The sequence below is a fragment of the Helicoverpa zea genome, chromosome 31 (genome assembly GCF_022581195.2).
Source record: "Helicoverpa zea isolate HzStark_Cry1AcR chromosome 31, ilHelZeax1.1, whole genome shotgun sequence".
Classification (NCBI taxonomy): domain Eukaryota; kingdom Metazoa; phylum Arthropoda; class Insecta; order Lepidoptera; family Noctuidae; genus Helicoverpa; species Helicoverpa zea.
The window spans coordinates 8,403,450-8,418,970 of NC_061482.1; the positions used below are offsets into that span (position 1 = coordinate 8,403,450).

General features: G+C 39.0%; 2 protein-coding genes across 5 annotated transcripts in view; both read right to left on the reverse strand.

Annotated features, from left to right (window-relative positions):
* The window catches only part of LOC124645481, a 34,141-nt gene extending 28,154 nt beyond the window's left edge, over positions 1 to 5,987 (reverse strand). The window contains exon 1 of the mRNA XM_047185299.1: positions 5,540 to 5,987. The gene's annotated coding sequence lies outside the window, so the exon portion shown is untranslated. The remainder of the gene's footprint in view (positions 1 to 5,539) is intronic.
* A 1,123-nt stretch (positions 5,988 to 7,110) lies between these two features.
* On the reverse strand, positions 7,111 to 14,951 carry LOC124645480. 4 transcript variants are annotated; one of them, XM_047185297.1, is made up of 8 exons: positions 14,543 to 14,951; positions 13,229 to 13,408; positions 13,006 to 13,091; positions 12,565 to 12,735; positions 11,311 to 11,454; positions 10,788 to 10,928; positions 8,499 to 8,621; positions 7,111 to 8,168 (listed from the first exon to the last, which is right to left on the reverse strand). In XM_047185297.1, the coding sequence occupies exons 1-8, from the start codon at positions 14,564 to 14,566 to the stop codon at positions 8,066 to 8,068; spliced, it is 972 nt and encodes a 323-aa protein (XP_047041253.1). In that variant the 5' UTR covers positions 14,567 to 14,951; the 3' UTR covers positions 7,111 to 8,065. The 4 variants fall into 4 exon arrangements, 3 of the variants coding, with proteins under 3 accessions (XP_047041253.1, XP_047041252.1, XP_047041254.1); XM_047185296.1 differs by lacking the exon at positions 14,543 to 14,951 and adding an exon at positions 14,083 to 14,340; XR_006986238.1 differs by lacking the exons at positions 7,111 to 8,168; positions 14,543 to 14,951 and adding exons at positions 9,414 to 9,602; positions 14,083 to 14,354 and having other exon boundaries at positions 8,553 to 8,621.
* Positions 14,952 to 15,521: the final 570 nt, after the last annotated feature.

Here is a 15,521-nt window from a genome sequence, read left to right on the forward strand (position 1 = left end):
TTATAATATTCTATAAAAAAATACAAAAAAAACGACTTCACACTTTTTCTTTTTTTTTTTTCACAACTTTGACAATGCTTTAGAAGTCGGTGCATGTACTTACTGTGTTTATTTTGAAACCGAGGACTTCTAGAGCCGTGTCAAAAGTTTTATTGTCCCTGTCAGTGTTTTATGAAGTCGGTTTAAAGGTTTATGAAGTTTTTCAGTTTTTAATATTCTATAAAAAAAAATACAAAAAAAAACCGACTTCACAACACAATGAAAGTGACAAAATAAAACATTGACAATGCTCTAGAAGTCGGTGCATGTACTTACTGTGTTTATTTTGAAACCGAGGACTTCTAGAGCCGTGTCAAAAGTTTTATTGTCCCTGTCAGTGTTTGAATTGTATGAACCCTTCGTGATTGTTCACGTCTTTATTAGTGGTAAATTTTGTTACTTTTTGTGTCGATTTTATTAATCTATAAAAGTTCTTAGCTTAAAATGACATGCGTAAACGTCATCATTATTTAAATTAAGGTCAGTGCTGTGAGTTTATTTATGAGAGCGACTGTACAGGGAAGTGTTAGCAACACCTAGGGAGAAAGACGTTTGTTAAATAGACCATGTCGAGCAGAGGTATAAACCTGCCTACTCGCGTGTAATTGTAGATGTGTCGTAGGACTACCTACATACCGCTTTGTGAATAGGAATTTATACACTAAGGATTGTCATTTATTTTTTAACCCGTACATATGGCAGCTATTCGTGAGTATCAATTGTGATTTTATAGATAGAGCAGTCATAAGATCTTAATTTCCTTTTTATTCTATGTCTATTGTTTGGACTGTCTTTGTTTGTTTGTTTATACAATACCGCAACAGTAGTTAATACGGTAGCCTTCAACTAATCAATAAAAAGCTAAGTAAAAAGACGATCATGGTAGGAAGGTAACTATTTACATTATCTAGTAAGCATCTCCGTAAACTAGTACAATGCGCCATGAAGAATGTAATCAATTCATTTTTATGAATAGTGTGCAACACAATGCATCCTCTCATACAGGACTCGCAAATGAAATATTATAAACGTAAAGTGGTTGCTTGATTCATTACGATTTATTTCCGGTGGGATCGAATATGTTTGTTGTTGTTCTGCTTCCGTGATTACTTTACCCACTGGTGCATGTGTGCATAACATCAAGACGACAGGAAAAATACCACTTGATTGAATTAAATCATTAACGCACATTATTCGTGCACTGTAGGCACATACATTGCGACTGTTTCGCTATTTTAATGACATAAGCAAAAGCAGGTTTGTAATGCAACGTACACACCACAGATTTCGCAACTAAAATAAAGTCAAGTCGATGAACTCTGCGAAAGATATTTTTTTCGCAATAATTTGTAGTCCTGGCACATGGCATTTATATCATATCAACATAAAATATTGCTTCGAACACACATTAAAAGAGTCCGATTGTGTAAAACATTTCTTGTTGTAATGGTTTGGTAAAACACATATTATAAAATCAGCACAACGTGCACATAATGTTAGTATCAGTATATTGCACAGTCTGTTGTCTATATTCTGATCTAGAGCATAAGGGTGCATGTTATCTAACCGACATAAAAATAAACTATGAACAAAAACGAACGCTAACAACGTTATGACGCGAGGGGGAAACTGCGCGAGTGTTCTACTCAAGTTGTCAACACAATACACAATTTTAACAAAGCAAACATTGTAGACTTTTAATTACTCCAACGACACTGAAGCCATTTAAACTTTTCCTTTCTTTTCTATAAAAAGCACCCAATTTACAAGACTGGCGGCAAGTCGGCAACGCATTTAATGAGAAGTTATTGACTTCTCATTAAAATTACAAATAGTCGTTTGGGATTCGATCAGTCTGTTTTTTACTGAATAAAGTCCCCAAGATTCTCCAGTTTTTGGAACTCAAGCTATGGCTATTAGTTATCAAATAACATAGCCGTTAAGAGTGGTGAGTAGGAAGGTACCCACCTATGTGCCTATTGCAGTGGCGCACCCCAAACATTCAGCTTCGGTGTCACCTTTTCACAATGCAGCAGCATTCCTTTGCAGGTGCTATTTTGGCTATGGCATGACCTAATCTAATTTAGAGCATAAAAAAGGTTATTTATTTCTATTCAGTGTCCGTAAATTTCTCAAATTCATCTTCGTTAATGGTGATAAACAAGCCAAGGAATTATGGGAACATGTTTATTGAATTGATAATGATGTAGAGAACATAGCCACCACGTTAACAGTGTAGCTGCCGTGTAATGAAGTTGGACAGTGGACATAGATTCGGCGCACCCAGGTGACGTGGGCAGGGAGAGGGACGCTATTGTACGACATTCAATGTTTGTTTGTTCGTATGACATCACCCGACATGGAGCGATGCATTTACCTAAGTAGCATCTAATAATACCCAACGTGACCAAGCGAGTTTTGTAAATAAAGCTGTTTGTCAATGCTGGCCAAAATGTTCCAATCACGCGTAGGTATATACTACTTATACAAGTCCAGATTTAATGTCCTTTGTTTCACGACTTTTCTGCCAATAAACAGTCCGAAATAAAATATCAGATGCGTTATGCGATGAGATAAGACTAGACAACCACAGACAGAGAACATTAGTTACCCGCTGAAATAGATATTGTCTAGTTTTTGATAAATATACCGATAGATAATGATAAAGATTGATAATGACATCCTACATTCTTCTACGTTAATTTAATCAAACCGACTTAATGTGCGTAAATCGTTGTATTTTAGGCTATTACGTTGCCTTCAATGCATCACACACTATGTGCCTACATGACCTATATCCCTCAAGTAGTTCTCCTATCCTTATAATGTTGATGATGTACTAGCTGCTATTCTTTTATTTCTCTATATGTTAGACCATACATCTGGTTGGCCAGCTATTAATAAGTATAGTCTCCCAACCGATCACCTGCAAGTGGTACAAGGTCGCCGGGCCTTCCCTAGCCATATGCTTGCTACTTAAAACCTTGTCTTCAGATGGTTGTCAAACTTTATACGAAAGTCTTCCTTAACGACGCTTGTATAAAGCGTCGCTCGCGTATTTTCCCAGTAGATATCAAAATTGTAGCAGCAAATTCACACAAGGTCTCGTATATCATGTCTCTCGGTCAGGTAAATCCAGACTGTGAGGTCACATTCAAAAACCTTTAAAAGGTCAATTTTACGTTCGAAAATCTCATCTAATACCTATATAGAGTGGATATAGACATGGGTGTGATAAAAGCATGCACAGTGCATGTATAGTGCCAATGTACACAAGTAAATAAACATGACACAGTACAGTTAGGTACTTCAGATAAGGCAATGAATACATTAATATCAGATTTGCAAACTATAGCTAGTACCTACGTTTGACTATAAAAACCGACTCCCAAAAACACTGAAAAGCAAAAAAAAACTATTCTTAGGTGCATCGGCCTAGAAGTCGGTGTCTAATGGATGTAACTAAGTTTATAACGCCACCGACTTCTAGGCCGATGCACCTAAGAATAGTTTTTTTTTGCTTTTCAGTGTTTTTGGGAGTCGGTTTTATTTTTTTGTAAAAAGTTTTTTATTTTTAGCTTTTCAGTGACAAGCATAGTTGTCACTATCCGCATGTCATATCCGCAGTGGAAAGTTCTCATCAATACGAACAATATAAGCCCAAGCACGAGGTAGTTTACATATTCAATTGTCGAGTTCCCTGGACCTTCGCTGGTCTCCATCATCAGGTCAGCTTCAAACCTTCACTGTTGCAAAGGTCTCGTCAATACGAACAAAATAAGCCCAAACACGAGGTAGTTTTTTACACATTCATTGTTCAAGTTCCCTCGACCTTCTCTGGTCTTCATCATCAGGTCAGCTCCAAGCCTTCACCATTGCATAGTGTTATCAGACATGCGCCTTAGTGTCAAGTTTTTACCCTACGTATGCCTACGATTTTCGAAAGTTGCCCTCGATTTCTCAGGGTTTCCATCATCAGATCCTGACCTGGTGACTATGGGACCACCTGGGAGGTAAACCCTATCAAACAAAAAAAAAATTTTGCAAATCGGTCGAAGCGTCTCTGAGTAATCGGTGAACATACATAAAAAATAAAAAAAAAAAAAAAGATCCCGACGAATTGAGAACCTCCTCCTTTTTGGGAAGTCGGTTAAAAATAAGTTATAGTTCGGCCATTCAGAGAATGCGTTCCTGACACGTCGCGATTGAACTGACGACGTAATAACATTCATTGATTATTGATATAATAATGTTGTTTTAATGCTCCTCAATTGTTAAAACGGTAAACAACCAGCAAAAATATTTTTATCGTAACTGCAACGCCATTGCAAAGTTACGTCGTCAGTTCAATCGCGACGTGTCAGGAACGCATTCTCTGAATGGCCGAACTATAATAGGTTAGAGGTCGACCCACAAGGCAAGTTTGAAGTTTCAGCCGGCGCAGCGGCGTCGCTGTCCACTTTCATCGTTTCCGTCATGATGACTCGCAAACTCAACAACTACAGGATGTCCTACGTTTAGGAGACCGAAGTCGCGAATGTAAGAAAATGTACATTTCCTGCTATCATGCAGAGCTCGAATTTGAGATATGACCTCACTTAATCATCTACCAAAACCATGTCGTACTGATTTATTAGGTAGGTATAATGTAAAGCATTAAGACCCAAATCCGATAAATGTGAAGGTTTTCGAATTTTATAATCTTCTGAATTCGTAAATATATTAGCATGAACTCTTTATGTAAATCGTAGGAGTCATAATTAAAATATATCAAGTAGGTACCCAGGTAATTAAACAAACCTGAAATAATCATAATGGTTACAACAACTTCTATTTACGTTTGTTTCTTACACAGTAAACTATGAAAAACAAACCCATGCCCTTAGTTTTTATTACAAAATGATGGTACAAAATTAGTCCACCAAACAACTTTTTTAGCGGTGTAGTTTCGCGATGGGGTCAACGTCTACGAAAAAGCTATGCCAAGTAGGTTAACGCGTGAAGGAATCGCGCTTATTGCGATTACAGGAGTAAGCAAATTCACTTAACCAATTTAAATTTGTAATATTGCTATCAAAAATTACAAATAACATGCACATTCAATCCGTGTGTCACTAGGATATACTTCGTACTTAATTTTTAAACTGAAATTATTAGGCATTTCTTCCATCCCTCCCACATGAGTGTATTCAATGAAGCTATGAAATTGAGATACCTGCATCATTTGACTCTTGTAGTGGACCGACCGGACGACCATCATTCTAATTCTGAAGAGTGGGAATACTATGTAATATGCTTCCAAACCTATTAAGATTATTACGCCAAAATATATTTGGGGGTTCGAATCGATGTCCGCATTTTGAATTCGGCATAATGTTTATGTTTACTTGCATGTATCGAGAACACCTAGTATTAATAGTTTGCCGTGGCTGCGTAAATGCGTTGTTGTCAGAGTAGGATAGGAAATAAATTTGGGATAAACAAGTGCAAGCGTACATACGTGCACTGAATCCGAGCGGTGCGTCGCTGCCGCCGGTGCGGCCGGTGCATTCAGGATCAGCCGTCCGGATCGCGCGCTGTCAGGCGGACGTATCAAAAACAAGAGGGAGCGAATGGATGCGGCCGGCTGTTTATAAACATTGAAATAGGCAGACGAGATGCGATCAATAGCGAGCCGGGTACACTCAAACGGCCGGGGCCACGCCGGCCCCAACCTCACCTGCCTCGCGAAATCAACGGCGTAGATAACACAGTGCACTGGACCGCAGACGCAAGGCGTCGAGTGCAACACGGCGGGAGCAATCACGGACGTACTGAACGGGCAGCTGACGGCGGCCGTGTGCGCGCCGCCCTAGCGGTTACGTCACTTGGATTTGACAGCTACAGCACGAGGTAAGAGCGCGACGCTGGCAGGGGCCGCGCCGCGGCGCCACCGGCGTGTCTACCGATCAATACAAAGTACGCGCCGCGTTCCACGCTGCGCACAGCGCTACCGCGCAGCCACACGAGACCGCACGAAGACGCCCGCCGCCCTCCACCCACTCTCAAACCGCTTCGCTCGATTCGATGCAACAGCTAGTGCATAAGATCTATTAGCTCTACCTATAAATGAATGCTACTACATACCTTCCTACCTACGTATAGTTGAGTATCATGGAGGAGGTAATACACAATATAAAAATACATACTTTACATAAAATTCGACAACATAGAAATAACGTCAATTATAATTACAATCGTTGTAAATGCACCAACACGTATTAAAATTAGTTTCGTGAGGCGGTGCTCAGGAATAGCAAGATCTGAACAAAGAGAAGCGCTCTTCTGCGAAAGAATGTCATGAAAGAGACCTTAGACCTACACACAGGGTCAACATTGAAAAAAATAATATAACATTTCAATTTATTATTGATTAGGTAAATAAAGAGCGCGAGACTTTCGGGCAAGTTTTACTAAAATAAGTGCCTATACCTAAAAACTTTATAGAACGCAAAAGTGTTTAAATGCCCCAGGGTTCTATATTAGGTCTGTACCTTATAACGAGCTGAGCTAAACGACATGACATACTATAGGTATTCCTCCGAACCAGTGGTGGCACGAGTTAGTGGATATGACGAGTAAGCAAGCCTGACATCGCCTGTACGGCTTATCTCCATCAAAGCGGACACAGATGAGCAGACCAGATGGAGTTCGCGGTGCAGAGATGCGATTCGTGTGGCGCGATGGAAGCGGAGATGTGAGCTGTGCGCGATCGTAGCGCAGCGAAGACGAGAGATTACGACACATCTCCGCTTTGGTGGAGTCCCGGCCTTGGAATGTATCACACCACCGGTAAGAAAGGACCGCCTGTACCGGCGTGTGAAACAGTAGAAAAAACTCTGTCTCGGGTCAACCCGTCGCGTCGGTGGCAATCTAATGTCAATCAAGTCCTGCTGGCTCTCCTACCTAGGGGAGGACAACAGATTCAAATAACGTTAGCTCCAAAAGGGGCAATGGAGAAACATCGTGCAGATCAGCACCTCCCGAAAGAACTTTAGGTAGGATACAATTTAAATAAAAATCAAAGACAAGTTTGAAGCATTCATTGCTTTATTACTTCATATCAAAGTATTACTTGAAGCTTTATACACAAAGAAACAAATGAGGACAAGTCGTATTTTCCAAAACAACAATGTTTTTATGAACACTGCCAAGCTCAAGACTCGACCAGACGTTACTTCATTAAACTATTAATATCTTCAAAAAGCGATAATAAATAATAAAACCTACTGACGTTGCGGAAACGCTATGTTCATTGTGCTCATATACACCGTCGTCGCAACTGCTCATACTAAGTAATGATTGCGTTGAAAATATGTAACCTAGTTTAACAATCTGATTTATTTGCTTTTTGATGTTTATGATAAATCGGATTGTTTTTGTTTCTCAAACAACGCAAGCTCGTAAATACGATAAAATATGTTTTACAAAAAAATATTGCATCTTAATAGATGTATATGAAAATATAAACAGTTGAAAGATTAACACTGCTTTTGCTCGTTGTCACTATTGTAAAGTTGGTAACACTATAAAAAATGAATTACAAAATGCTCAATGTGTTACGGCATAACATTATGGCACTTTGATGATCTAACACTTATTCATGAAACTGTAATCTTAATCACTATGACACCGCGGGCGCTAGTCGAAGTTCAACAAAATAAAAAACAGCAGCTTGGCAGCTATAAACATGTGGGCGATAGAAATTAAAAATCTCAAAAACTTTCACAAGCTTTACACACTGGCATCAATAAAAAAAGAAAAGCAGGTACACCGTCAACTTTATACACGACTTGTCCACGTGTTTCAAACAAATCTAGACAGAATAGAGGAAACATTTGTCAGTGTTTATAAAATGGCACTACATAAGACAATCGGCTGTGGTCTATAGTGTTCTGTACAACATTCGACGGTGATCATACCGGTTCGAAGAGTCAGGTCTAGAGTCGGAGTTCTTAACTAAATATTGTTAGTCGAGGGAGGCGTTTCAGTACACTTTCAGTTGATTCTTGTCGTCGAAGCCGGCCGAGTGGCCCGCGTTGCGCACTATGAACGAGTTGCCGTCGAAGTGCATCCGCCTCTCTCCGCGACTGTCAACCAATACGTATTGTTTATAGCTAACTTGTACTTCACAAGCCTATCGGGTGGAAATTGACAGTCTAAATATAAGTACTCAATACAGAACCATTATGTCTTTGGATAACCAACACCACTTCATGTTTAAATTGAATTCAAATTCAAAAATGTTCAGGAAGACTTGTGTTGAGCCATCTGCTATTTTTAAGTACTCTGATGAATGAAACTCTGCTGAATTCTACTGCTAGATAGCAAAATATTTTTTGATTTATTAAACTAGGAAGAATTTAGCCAATCACTATTTAACTAATTATAAACTTCGTTAATCAACTAAGTATTCTTACCGTACGAACAGATGTTGTGTCTGGCCCAGCGATGCGGTACAGTGCAGGAAGGGGCTCGTGATGGACGCCGACCCGTTGGTAGGACTCGTGCGTAACTGGTACTTGTGGCTGCAACGGTGGATCCTGCAACAAATGCAATCCAAAAAATATTCCCAGGAAAACTTATACATAATTTTAACGAAGTTGTTTCAACTGGATAAACATCTTGTAATGATGTGGGATGTCGTGGTGGAATAGAGGGTAAAGCATCAACCTGACCTGTCATCTTGTAATGATGTGGGATGTCGTGGTGGAATAGAGGGTAAAGCATCAACCTGACCTGTCAAGTATTAAGTATGTGGGTTCGATGTAGGGTTAGGCAAGTACCAAAGCAAATGTACATCATGGACACCAGTGGCTGATTAAAAGCGAAGGAAAAAATCTAAAACATGGACAATGAAGTTTACAATCACCAAGCCGCTCCAATCCCAGCACCAGCTACAGCGCGCAATCCATCTGTGTGTGTGAGTCCTAAGCCTAGCAATGGAACGATAAAAAGAATGTCGATGATGAAAATGTCTATTGATCCACAATTCAAACAGGGAAATTATAATGCATAAACAAGCAAATTAATAGACGCTGCGTGCTCAATGCGTGCTAGGTAGGCTAGGTAGGTATCTAAACGGAAAAGGAAGATCAGGAACGCTGTGTGGGATATCTAGCCGTAGGTGAAGAACAAAGATTATATTATCAGTATTATCACACACTGATAACTAATAAGATAAGACAGTGACTTTGTAAGTATAGTTAAAAAGTGGTAGTAGTAAAAGCTCGCAGATCTCAATCAATCCTAAAAAAATAAAAGTTAAGCTTTTTCGTACTACTTTCAGGACAGGTACCTAAATAACAATATGTAATAAGAAAAATCAAGAATACCCAGATCTTGTGCCGCAAATTCGCAACAAGCGGGGCGTCGCTTTGAACTTGCACGCTGAACTACTTATGCATTTTCCTATGAAAACTAGCTGCGCACACGCTGCACGCTACAACTACAAGCTGCGCTGAAACGCTCCACATTGCACTCTCCGCTGCACGCCGTGATGTTCCGAATTTGCGCCTATTGAACTACAAATTGAAATAGGGTTTTTTATCTAGTACACAAAAATAAGCTGATTCGCGGACTTGGTTGGAATAAGACTTCACATCACTGGTAGAGTTCCTCAAAAGCATTCACTAAGAGCATATGAATTATTTAGGTTCTGTAACAAACAACTTAGATTCTATTTTGGGTATGGGTATCCAACCTAAGTAAGCAGTAATATGCTGTGGGCAAATTGCATCTGAACAAACTGCGCACAATATTCTTACATTGGGCAGCCGGCAGGTAGCAACACTAAACCAGAGCTACACAGACTACGTGGAAGCGAATTTGCTTTCGGGGAGGGACAGTCCCGTCTATCGTTTAAATGGAAACGCGGTTTATTTACGTACCTACATGTAACTGACACCTATTACCCATTTTGTTCACCTATTAATTACGTAAGTCGAATCGGTCACGATATTTTTTAACTTCCAAGAAAATCTAGCAAACTTTTTGTTGCACACAACTGCAGAATATTGCATCTGTTAAGTAACATGCACTAAAATATTAGTTGGTAAACTGGTACATTTATAAGCACGAAGTTGTAATCATATGTTCCAGATTTAGGCCCAACTTCAAGTTCACTGACAGACGTCCGTATCTCTTAAAAAAACTATTTACTTTCAAAATGAAAATTGAACGTGGAAATTCATAGTAAACAGTTGTTTTAATAATAGTGACTGTTAATGTTGCATAAAAAATTAACATTAAATATTCTGAGTAAACCAAATTATCTAGACAAGTAGGTAAAGCCTTTCCGTGAAACTGAAGACCTATTTAGAAGCTACGATAAGCGCAGACTAAGTTTTATCGCAAAGCTTCGCGGTAAATAAACCTACAGAACGTAGTTCCTATAAGCAACTGACGCCGCTGCTGGGCTTTTGAATTTATGTAAGTATACCTACTTAGTAGTACCTACTTAGTGTAGTTTGTGTGCATATGCCTAAGCTGACGGAGACCACAGATGGCTTATAAAATGAGATCGTTAGAAGTTTGTAATGGACTTCAAATCGAAATATGAAATAGGACTACCTACCATGAAAATAAAAAGCCATTTTCTAAAGATGACGCTTTACGAGTATAATACGATAATACGAAGCAAGTTTTGCAATCTGACAAAATTCTAGTCCCGCGGTAACGAGCTAGAGCTACACCAATTTGGTATTTACCTGACAAGTCCATCGGCGGTCTGACTGACGCGCACGTTGTTGATAATCCAGTTGTCGATACCATCGTCGGTGAGCCAGTACTGCGCCGCCTGCAGTAGAGACAGCGCCTCATTCACGTACGAAGGTCCGTGGCGGGACTCACTGCACAATTATTGCTGTATTTAATGCTTAATACATTTTGGGTGGATTTACCTACTTCCAAATCTGACCTTAGAATCCAGAAACTAAAATGACTTAGTTATGCTGCTCATGCTGAAAAATCTATTAGCTTGGAGTTTGAGTATAATGATTTCCACTATCCGCCATAGTCATTCAGTTCCTTCTAGATAATGCCATCTTTCAAGCAATCAATCAATCTCTTCAACGAATGCTTAATAGTGATGATCCACAAGAATGGTCATCAATCAGGTCAGACAGGCAGTCGTTCTTTGTAAAATACTAGTACTCAGGTACATCGGGTTAAGCAGAAAGACCTGATGATGAGTGCGATGATCAACTAGTAGCTATATTAAAAGGCAATTACTTGTAAAAGACATTGAGAGTGAAGTCCTGGCTCATGTCGAGGAAAGTATCTGTGGTAGTGCGCGTGCCGGCCGCATCTACCAAGTAGACCAGCGCGCACTGCTCCGCCGTGAACGACACGCCCTTGTACCACATCTTCGCGTACCTATACATCATTATACTTTGTACTACAAAATTCTAGAGAACTGTAGGCGTAATAATATGAGTGACATCTAATAATTAAAAATTCTTAAGATATAATCTGCAGGCCACAGCTTCTATCATCACTTCAGCCGTAAATCTTCACCATATATTATATCAGACTTACACCTGGGTTTTCAGTGTTTTAAACGTTGCATGCCTAGAATTACGCAGAAATTTTCCTTGGTACCTACCTCGTCATCGTCATTAAATCCTGGACAATCAATTATTTTTAGACCACAAAAGAAATGTTCAAATCGGTTTGTAAATGACGGAGTTACGCGCAAACATAAAAAACTAACTGAAACATCCAATTTGAAGACTTTCTTTTCTGGAAACCTTAAAAATAAAGAACATTTCATATTTCCTCGAATTTACCTAGCATGTGGTTTTTGAGAACTAGTTATCTACAGAGGCATTTTATATTTTTATTCAAGTATTTTTGACTACAATTGCGAACCGTTCCGATTTCAATCTTTTTTCTTAGAAAGCTCATAGGATCAAGACAAATTTGTAGAATGATAAGCCGGCCGGGTATTGCAACAGTGCAACTTAAAATACTACCGCGCAACGCATATTTATGATATTGATTATCGAGCCTGTGCTATCCCTGCCGTCCAGGCTCCAAGAGAGAACTAGGTCAGGCCAGCTACGTAAATACTAGGTACGAGGCTATACGAGTATAATGCTCCCTTTATATGTAGTGATACACTACACGCGGCCACGATGTTTGGATTTAAACTTTAAACATTCACTTGCCGCCAGCAAGCAACAATCAACCAGATAAAAGTTTGTCTGTAATAATCTCACCTCAGAATCAGAAAGTACGTTTTTCAAGTCAAACTAAGTATATGGAATTTAGGCTATGGCACTACTAGATGTGCTACATAAAATGAAATCTGATGTTGAATATTGTTCAAAAATTTTTGTAGCAAAGTTTTTGCATGTCAAAATTCTTAACATGTTTTGTGCCAGTAGTTTTACCTAATTTCATTAAAGTTTGCTATTATTCCTAAAGCAAAGTTTATTAATGACGCGTGTCCTCGATTTGTATAAGCGAAACATGATAACTAACTTGTTATTGCCCTGCTGATGGCGAGCCTGTATCTCGACCCTCGACCCGTAGTGGTAGACCCGGCCGTTAGGGTGGATCAGCGCTGCAGCCGCACCCGAACGCGACAGCGCCAGGATTATGTTGTTCTTAGCGTTGGTCACACGAACCGCTCCGTCGATCGTCATGTCCACTCTAAATCGTTTTTAAGTACATGTTAAAGATCTATAATACTTTATTTGCTGCAAAATTATTCTTAAACTTAAAAACTGTCACATGCAGTCTCTCTCAAAACGACCCACATATCTTTTTTTTATTAGATAAGTTTGTTTTCTTAGACTTCCAGTTAAGAAATACAACCCGCAGCTTTAGCCTTCACTTTAAAATTTAGATATTTCTGTATAAATGAGTTAAAAAGTCTATAAAGTATTATAAAATACATTTATGAATTCCACTAGCACTTACTTGACTCTGTCTCTCAGGCGGAGGCAGACGGTGCCATGAGGAGTCACCGAGGCGTTGTATCCAGCACCACCCACAACATCAGTCATCTTAATGAAAAAAAATATTAGGAGAAAGCTAGGTACAGAGATATTGATTTGAAAGCCTAGCAAGAGAAGAGACACGTTCTTATTTATAGGACTAATTCTTAAGGATAGCGACAGTAAAAAATATAGTAATGAAGAACCTCAAGCTCTCGCCATGTATCAGCATGGTAGATGTCATCTCCTGGGTAGAAGGGAGCCTTGCGCTGCAGAGGAGCGCGCCATGGAGGTTGCCATCCCGCCGCGCCCACGAGCTCGGCTTGCCCCAGGCCACCTTCGAGGAACTTGCTGTAGTCTTGGAAGGCGGACAAGTTCGACTCTTCCTACATTACACAAGAAAATCAAAACAAATAAGCTCTAAAATTGCTAGAAACTTTAGAAACAAAACTCCAACGAAGATCTAATGGTTGAACCTACAATCATCATTCTATGGTTTCACTTTTCAGGCATTTTCTGATTATCTACGCGATAAACGGATAATCCGTACGCGCTGACTAGCTCGCAAAGCACCCGTTGCGCATGCATCAACGATTACGCCAGTAGACAATCTATAGCTAGTGACGGCATGTAAATAAACACCCAAGGCATGTGGTGTACGTAAAGAGTGAAGGGTCCTGTGTAAAACACAATTGACCACACTTGGGAGACCAAAAGAATGCTGGAAGATGCTGCCCTAGAGAAGATATTTACGTACAAAAACAAAATAGCGTAGGGTCAGTGGGTCGTCTTAGGGGCAGAATTGTTATTGCAAATCACCAGTGCAATTACTGCCCTGGGTGACTTTATCAGCCGTAGGAATACCTATTAGGTACTACTGGTATTGCAATACAAGTAGCTCCATCCATGGCGTTCTTTAAAAGTAGGACTAGCCAATCTTTGGTCAGTGGGTCGTCTTTTCTCAAATAACTTCTTAGATCTAAAAATATTCTTAAACTAATTAACTGGATTATCCACTACCTGTATATCATGATAATATGGAGGTATAAGATCAGATCACCTGATTGTAGGAGTGCGCTGTATAGACACTTCTCGGTCGGACAGGCATAGTCACATCCTTTCTAAAATCTGCATTTGCCATTTTAATACTTCTTCAACTTATAACTGTTAAGGTTTATACACTATTTTAAAAAATACATGAACAACAGTGACTATCGACACTGGAAAATGCTACATAATATAAATCATACTTCACGGTAGGAAAGTAATGGAAGAAGTCATTTGTCATTTATTTCCTTCCTAATTTGAACATTAATTTGTTTCTCTATGGCGATGGATTAATATTCAAATAAGTTACTGGCCATAACATAACAACCTTTTTTCTACTTTTCAACAAATAAATTGAAGCGATTTTTATAGGTTTTAACCATTGTCTAAAATAGGCGGATAAATATTTTGTGTAAAATAATATTACGCTGTCGTGAAAGGTATCTGTAGGTTGCAGTTTCTTGCGGTCTCACCCGTGTTAGAGGAAACTTCTTCATGGATCCGCATAAAACCCGTAGCCTTACTATTTAATTACCAAATCTAATCATAGTTATCAAAATCTGTTGGGTGTTTTTGCGTAAAGATGCAGCAAACACACACTCACAGACTTCAACCAACACCAGTGTGCAGTGCCATCTTAACAACCCTGGCGGTTGTGTAAGTCCTCCTCGCTACTTTGGCTTGGCTTTGCTAGAGACACTCCTTTGATCATCGCGGGTTTGCGAGGGATGTAACTGCACAGATGGTGGCTGCCGGTGCCTCCAATAAATATTTTCTATGTGAATCCCATATTTCCCATTAAAGTTTGTCGTATTACAATTGAATTAATTTTAAGAACTTTCCTAGGTAAATCAGAACATTTAGAAATTACTTTGAGGTAGGGGTATCTACGTACGTACATTGTCAACGCGATGATGTACAACATTAAAAAAAAGAACATTGATTTGAATTTCCCGCTACCAATTGAAACGCACTCGTAGCGCATCATTTTATGCATTCGTTATGATTTTCGGTGCATCTTAACAGTATTTCAATAAGGGGCAAATACGGGAATTATTTTGGATGAATATTTTCTTTTCTGTCCATTTTACCCGGCATGGATAGGTAATGACGATTTTACCAAAATTATAAAACCTAAACTTTCTTTTGAAGTGATTTTCTTTTTTGAACGTATAAATAATATTTTTTTATGTGTTAGTGAAATATTTTTTAATAAGAGCATTTAATCTTATTCATTCTTAAGATTAGTTTATGGTAAATTAGTTAACTCAAGTCTGATTACGCGTTCCACGTTGTGTATTACGTGTGCATTTCTTTAATTCAGTGGCGTCGTCTCAACCGATTATTTTAGTCGATTTTCATTTTGAGAAATTTTTGTCGAATCACATCTTATAAACGATTTTCTCTGTAAATCTTTAAAACAACATTATAATATTTATTAGTATGAATATG